Raw genomic sequence first — 8,285 nt, 5'->3', positions numbered from 1 at the left:
TTATATTTTGAATCAAAATTGAGAGCGAGTGAATTTATTTTGATTTATTCAGGACACGGAACCTAACATATACGAATATTTGAATAGGCTTACCTCTGCTGTCAAAGAAAATGTGTTTAGCAATAAAAACTAGTTTTTAATAAAAAGCGGTTTGAGCCTGCACGCAAGCCTGCACATGCGGAGTGGGGAGGATATATGTAGTGCTCCTTGCTGCACAAAACCACGTGAAGCCAACCCAGCAGCACATATCTATTTAAGTTTTTATTTGCCTCAAAATGTAAATATTTTCCACGAGTGTCGACAATTCTCCAAGGCTTTGGAACAGGAAGGCTTGAACTGTAGTTCTTAGAGTTTCCAAGGCCTCGTTACTGACGGAACTCTCACCTCTTAAAGCCCAGCAATAGCGGCGAAGACCACACTGCCTTTCCCTCATAAACATTAACAACAAGAAAAATAATAGATAGTTCTTTTCGCAAGACACTGGAATCTTATATTTTAATTAATATTTTGACCCTGTGTACAAGGGCCGTCTTCAGCAAAACATAAATTTATAAAAGAAAAGAGACTTGCATTAAAATACGACCATTAAAACTAAAATGAAAAACTTTAAAACAGTTTCAGCTTTTTTACTTCAACAAAGTTCAACCAGGACTCTCAACCAGTCGTGGTTGACAACAACTACTACTACTTGCGGTTACTACTAATTTTTGCAACTACTACTACTAATTGTGACTAGTACTACTACTTATTACTACTATTGCTACGTGCGAATACTACTACAAATTATGAATGCTACTTCTACTTGCGAATACTATTACTACTTGTGACTGTTGACACTACTTGCGGCAACTACCACTACTTGTGACTACTACAGCTATTTGAGAATAATGATAATAATATTTGCGACTACAACTACTACTACATGTGACAACTACTGCTACTACTGCGTGCAAGTACTACTACTAACCACAGCTACTACCACTACTTCTGGCTATTACAGCTACTACTACTCCTACTACTATTACTGTAACTGCGACTGTGAGTGCGACTACTTGCAACTGAAACTGTGACTACTTGCGACTGCGGGTTCTTATATCTGTGACATTGACTGCTTGAGAATACGTGAGTATTTGTGAATAAGAATACTTGTGGCTACAGCATTGGCTACTTTTGACTGTGACTACTTATGACTGTAACGTCATTACTTGCAACTGCAACTACTTGCGACTGAAACTGAGACTACATGCCATAGCAATTACCAGCAGTTGCAACTGCGACTACTTGTAACTGGGATTTGGCTACTTGAGACTGGGACTACTACTATTTATGACTACTTGCGACTCTGACTACAACTACTTGTAACTGCGACTACTTGTTATTACGGCTGCAGCTATTTGTGACTACTACCCCTTCTGCTGCTGCTACTGCTTTTTCCGCAATTGCCACTAAGACTTTAAATACGGCTATGACTTCTATTATTGCAGCAACTGCTATAATAATTGAACTAAATCAAAATATTTTCAATGCCTCCAGGTTGTCAAAATGGTATAATTTAATAATTTAGAATTTAATAATTTAATAATTTAATAATTTAGATGCAATAATTTAGAAACGTAATTACCAAGCGTGAAACAACCACAAATCAGCATCGATAAATAAATGAAACCCAAAACGAACAGAAATTACAATAAATAACCAAGTCAAACTCAAAACGAGCAGAAATTAACATAAGTTGGGCTCAAAACCCCTATGCCTTCCCTAGGCCAGAACAAAATTTACAGTTTACTGAAAAAAATATAAATGTTTTTACTTTCATAACTTTAATAAATAAAATAATATTAACATTTTGATTACTAATATCAGTATATGTATATTAAACTGACAATGCACATTCATTTGTATTTTTTTTCAGTAAAGTGCAATTTACGTTCTCGCCTTGGGAAGGCATAGGGTTTCGAGCCCAACTTATGTTAATTTCTGCTCGTTTTGAGTTTGACGTGGTTATTTATTGTAATTTCTGTTCGTTTTGGGTTTCATTTATTTATTGATGGTGATTTATGGTAGTTTCACGCTTGGTAGACTATTTGATATTATTTTTGCTCATTTTTTGTTTCATGGAATTCTTTACTTTTCTTTGAAAAACTTATTTTGTGGAAAAAGTTCTTTAATTAATTTCTGTTTGTTTTATATTGACATAGTCTTTTCAGGGAAAAAGAAAATAATGCTTTAAATCTTTTCTTTTTTTTAAGAATGTATAGTTTGCCCTACTATTTGTATGCTGGAGAAAAATTTTCAGCAATTTTTAACAACATACACCCTTTTACAAATCTGGGCACAATAGTAGTATTTAATTTAGTTTCATACCTCCTCTAGTTGACCTGAAATGGAAAACTTGATACCATTTGCCAAAAAAATATGTTTACTTTCTTTGATAGCTTGGATACACTTACGCTATTTTGATTTGGTTAAATCTTAAGAGCAGAAGTAGCCCCAAAAGTTTGAACATAATACCCTCAGTCGTTCTTGGGATACTGCTGAGATACCTTGTTGGGCATTAGCATTAACACAGTGCATTTTGATTAAATCTTAAGCCAGATTTAGTTTTTAAACATAATGGGCAAATGGGAGGGTGGGGGGGGTTGGGGGATTAGTTGCCCTCCAATCACTTTCAACTATTAAAAAAGGCACTAGCCCTTTCAATTTCCAATTGAATGAGCCCTTTTGAAGTTTCTACGAAAAAGCTTAAAATAAAAACCTTATTTGCCCCCAGGGCATAACTTACAACCCTTGTCTTGAAGGCTGTGAGCGGGAGGAGTTGTCATCCTTAAAGACACCCTTATTTAATAAAAAGTGCATAAGCCCTTTTTATTTTCAATTGAATGAACCCTTTTCGAAGTTGCCACGACGACTCCTTCGATACAAAGTGCCCTGGTCTAAAAAAAAAAAAAAAAAAAAAAAAAAAAAATAAAAAAATAATAATAATAATAATAATACATTATACTCACATCGATCTTTACTATAAAAATGTCAAGCTTTCCAATCACTTTGGACTATTAAAAAGGGCACTAGGCCTTTCAATTTCCAATGGAATGAGGCCTTTTTAAAGCGACAACGCTTTCTTCAAACATCTTATATGCCTCCTGGGCACAAATTACAACCCTTACCCGAAGGGCTGTTAGGGTGGTTGTCATTTTCTAAGACCTAATTTCCAGGACTTTCAACTACGTTCAACAAAATGGTTATCTAAAAATTTTGATTGGATGTGTTTGGGGAAATGGTGAGCGCGAGAGAGACGTTAGTCACTCTCCAATCACTTTCAACTATTTAAAATGGCACTGACCCTTTCAATTTCCAATCAAATGAGCCCTTTTGAAGTTTCTACGACAACACTTTCAATAAAAACCTTATATACTCTCAGAGCATAACTTACAACCATTGCCCTGAGGGCTGAGGTGTTGTCATTCTCAAAGACTGAATTTCCAGAACCGCCATTCTCAAAGACTGAATTTCCACAAGTTTCTACTACGTTGAACAAAATGGCTATCTTAAAATTTTGATTGGATGTGTTTGGAAGAATGGTGGGCGTGAGAGGGGGTTAGTTACCCTCCAATCCCTTTCGACTATTAAAAAGGGCACTAGCCCTCTCAATTTCCAATTAAATGATCTCCTTTTGAAGTTTTAAGACACCTCTATCTATAAAAAAAATTATATGCATCCAGGGCATAACTTACAGCCTTTGCCCTGGGGGCTCTGGGGAGTTTTTCATCCTTAAATACATAATTTACAGAACTTTCAACTACGTAGAACAAAATAGCTATCTCTAAACTTTGATTGAATGTTTTGGGGGAAATGGTGGACTTGAGAGGGGGGCTAATTACTCTCCACTCACTTTCGTCTATTAAAAAGGGCAATTTCAATTTCCTATCAAATGAGCCCTTTTTTAAATTTCTACAACAACTTTCTATATAAACCTTATATGCCTCCTGAGCATAACTTACAACCCTTGCACTGAGGGCTCTGACGGGGTTATCATCCTAAAAGACCTAATTTCTATAACTTTCAACTACGTTGAACAAAATAGATATCTAAAAATTTTGATTGGATGTGTTTGGGAAAATGGTGGGCATGAAGGGGTTTTAGTTGCTCTCCAATCACTTTCAACTATTAAAAAAGGCACTGGCCCTTTCAATTTCCGATTGAATGAGCCCTTATGAAGTTTCTACGACAACACTTTCAATAAAAACCTTATTTGACCCCAGGGCATAACTTACAACCCTTGTCCTGAGGGCTGTGAACGGGAGGGGGGGTCATCCTTAAAGACCTAATTTCCAAAACTTTCAACTACGTTGAATAAAATGGCTATCCAAAAATTTTGATTGGATGTGTTTGGGGAAAAGGTGGGCGTGAGAGGGGGGTTAGTTGCCCTCAAATCACTTTTAACTATTAAAAAGGGCACTACCCCTGTGAGTTTCCAATCGAATGAGCCCTTTTTCCAGTTTCTACGACAAAGATTTCAATAAAAACCTTATACGCCCCCAGTGCCTAGCTTATAACCCTTGCCCTAAAGACCGTGGAGGGATTGTCCTGCTCAAAGATATAATTTCCTGAATTTTAAATTGCGTGGAACAAAATGGCAATCTCAAAATTTTGATTGGATGTGTTTGGGGAAAATGTGGGCGTGAGAGGGGGATTAGTGGCCCTCTAATCACTTTCGACTATTAAAAAGGGCACTAACCCTTTGAATTTCCAGTTGAATGAGCCTTTTTTGAAGTTTCTACGACAACTCCTTCTATAAAAACCTTATTTGCCCCCAGGGCATAACTTAAGACTCTTGCCCTGAGGGTTATGGGGGAGTGTCCTCCTCAAAAACATATTTTGTATTTGGAAATCAACAATGCTGAACAAATGGCTATCTCAAAATTTTGATTGGATGTGTTTGGCGGAATGATGGGCATGGGAGGGGGCTAGTTGCCCTCTAATCACTTTCGACTATCAAAAAGGGCACTAGCCACTCCAATTTCCAATCGAATGAGCCCTTTTCGAAGTTTCTACGATAACTCCTTCGATACGAAGTGTCCTGGTATGAAAAAAATAATACATTGTGCCAACATCGTTCTTTACTTAGGCAGCGCGATTGCGCTGCCTATGATACTTTCGATTCGTAGGGAATAAAAAACAACCAAGTGACGGTTAAAGTGAACAGAAATTATCACAAATAGGAGCCGGGCTAACGCCTCCTATGCCTTCTAAAGATCAGAACGTCATGAGACATAACAAATTTTAAACGCTTACTTTCTATAGCAATAATTAATCCAAATTTCCTGAAACTTTCGGGAATTAACATCAGTATATTTTAAACTGTCAATCTGTGCTCATTAGCTATTTTAAGTAATCTTTGTTATTATGGTGATTATGGTGATATGGTGACATTTCTTTCTTTCTTATTAATATTTTGACAAAAGATAAAAAAAGGGTATAAACCTGGGTGGCATTAGCCTTACCCCTGTTTGTGTTAATTTCTGCTTGTTTCCAGTTTCGCTTGATTGTTCATTTCAATTTCTACGTGTTTGTGGTTTCATTAATTTATTGATGGTGATTTATATTCGTTTTATGCTTGAATTATTATTTGATTTCATTTGTGTTAAACATTCATTGAAAGTGGCTCTAAACTCCAGCAAACTTATTTATCACAAGTATATTTTTACTGGTATAGACGGAAGTGCATCCAGGATTTTTTTTCGGGGGGGGGGAGGTTACTATTTTTTTTAGGGGGGGGGTTACATAAAAATCCTCAAAAAACGTATACGAAATGTGTTTATGTCCATTTTATTACGTTTTTACGAGTCAAACAAACATTTTTTCGGGGAGGGGGGAGTTCAAACCGAGTAACCCCCCTGGATACGGCCGTGGGTATAGATACGCATGTGCTTGAGATCTTGGTCGATTAAGCTAAAAAAAGTACTTCAGATAATATTCGAAGTTACAGCACTCGTTAATTTAACTTGATACTCGACACTCTGGTACTTGACACTCGTTTGTTTAACTTGACACTGATTAATTGCAATATTAAAATTTACAATGTATCATTGCTTGATAATTGTTCCGTACAATAATGCCATTGAAGCACTATTTTGTGTCTTACAGCTTGGATTCTGGGAGAAGTTATGTGTAAACTTCTGGTCTATGTTCAAGGTGTATCCGTTATAGCCTCTCTCTATAGTCTTCTAGCCGTTACTCTCGATAGGTGAGTGATACTTTCTTTTGACTTAGACTTCTATATCGTTGGTGATAACTGTGCATCCAGCATTTACCTTTTTGGGTTGCATTGCTGGTAAAAAAAAAAAAATGTTATATCAGGGATACCAAACTCTTACAAAAAAAGAGCAAAAAACATCCATGTCATAAGCAAAGTTCTTTGATACACAGTATTTTAATGAAGCCATTTCCCTTTTCTAATTAAAATAGGTTTTATCCTCAAGTTAGAAACTGTTTTTCAGCCAATGAATAGAGTCAATAGATCCTTTGGTCCCCTTCTCAAGCCTAGAAAATAATTGCTGGGTAATTCTGTCTTTGGAGTTATAATCATTCATTGAATATGCATTCATTGAATTAGTATAATTTCAAAATAATTCTTTTCTTTTCAGAATTGACGCTGAATGGCTCCATGACTTTTATAATAATAATAATAAAAGAAAAACAAAACAAAAAACGGACGAATCGTACAAGTATATTAAGATTTTACCCACGTTTGTGTTTTTTAATTTTCTACCATTTTTTCTAATCTATGCAGTACACGTAGTCTTCATATTACTACTACTTCTACCACCACTACTACTACTAATAATAATAATAATAATGACAATAATAACAATAATAGCTCACTGTTACACCAAGCTGTTCTAAGTCAGCCCAGCTCTGAATTCAGCTGCTCCCCCTCTTTCTACTCAAAGCTTCACTTTTTACCCCTTATGTCAAGGGTGCCGGCAGAAAACTTTCAAGGGGGTTCGGAAAGACGCGAAAATAGTAGTGGTGGTTTGGGTGACAGGGGATATATTTCAGGATTTTTTTTTGTAGGAATAAGTTTATTTTGAATACTTTTAGGAAAAGACTCTCAAATAAAAAGAGCAATTAATTGTATGCAAAATGAAACAAAATACAGTAAATTTTAAACAACAAGGATTCCTGGCAAAGGGATCAATTTATTTAATCAATAATATATTTAATTATTAAGCATTTAATATTAAAAGAAAATCAGACCCAAACAAAAATTACAGAAGGATTTATTGCTTCCGTAGATTATAACAGATGTAGACTTGTCTTAATGCAATTTCCTTTGCCTTAGAATAGTTTACATAAAGAACAGATATACTCAAAAATCATCCTGCCTGCATAGATACCACGTTTTGATTTTATACCGACTATGTAAAATGTACCTCTTTCACAACAGGACAATTCTCACCCTCGAACTTAAATCCCTTATATATTCAGACATTGAAAAAAATTACAGAGTAGCGAAAGAAAAAAAAATAACTTACTATCCAGTTGTCAAATTGACCCTCTTTTTTTTATTAGCCTGATGAACAGGTTCAAAAAAATTTTCGTCACAGGAGAATCTTATCAAATAGTTTGTGATTAAAAACTGAAAGTAAAAAGTGGCTTGGGCCAATATTCACCCACACTAAAAAGGGAATTCTCATGACAGTTGCTAAGCCGACAGTATGGGCTTTTTATGCTGATTCTAAATATATAAAATAATTTCAGTTTATTGTTACCCACCCAAAACTGAAAATTTGAGAAAATTTGCCTGATTTAAAAAAAAGGAGAAACATCCCCAAAAAGCAAGCGATCTTATTGAAAATCCCTTAAACAGATACATCATATCAGAGAACTCTACCGTAGAGGCTTCAAGCTCCAATATTCAAAATGTGAAGTTTCGCATTGTTATTCGGAAGAAACATCGTTGATGTAGGTTTATTTCTTTTGTTTTTTCCCAGGGGTGATTGTATCAAACCGAAGGTCCAAGATAATTGGGAGGGAGCTCATTCAACCGTAAATTGGAAGTTCTTTCTTAAGTGACCAAACAGGTTGGGCCAGGGGAAAGTCTAGTTTTCTGCAATTTTAGGGCACCAATCTACGACTTTATCCAAAGAGGACAAATTTGCAATCAGCTTAAAATTATGAGAAGCTAATTGATTTAAAAGCATGAATAACTATATTTTAGGCTTCCCAGTTGCAAAAGAAGTATTGCCACACGGTGGCAGTACTGGATTCAACCAAGTGGATTC

General features: G+C 35.6%; 1 protein-coding gene across 3 annotated transcripts in view; it reads left to right on the top strand.

The window, feature by feature from the left end:
* Positions 1 to 6,144: 6,144 nt before the first annotated feature.
* Positions 6,145 to 8,285, top strand: part of LOC148951954 (neuropeptide SIFamide receptor-like) — a 122,579-nt gene continuing 120,438 nt past the window's right edge. For 2 of the 3 annotated variants that reach the window (XM_089089440.1, XM_089089439.1), the window contains exon 1: positions 6,151 to 6,244. In XM_089089440.1, the coding sequence (XP_088945566.1) occupies positions 6,165 to 6,244 (80 nt within the window). In that variant the 5' untranslated portion in view covers positions 6,151 to 6,164. Of the gene's footprint in view, positions 6,245 to 8,285 lie in introns of all 3 variants that reach the window. The other variant, XM_089089441.1, reaches the window with a different exon arrangement.

Source organism: Artemia sp. Qi Xiang Cuo, chromosome 5 (genome assembly GCF_049724085.1).
Source record: "Artemia sp. Qi Xiang Cuo chromosome 5, ASM4972408v1, whole genome shotgun sequence".
NCBI lineage: Eukaryota > Metazoa > Arthropoda > Branchiopoda > Anostraca > Artemiidae > Artemia > Artemia sp. Qi Xiang Cuo.
This window is presented reverse-complemented; position numbering and strand designations above follow the sequence as displayed.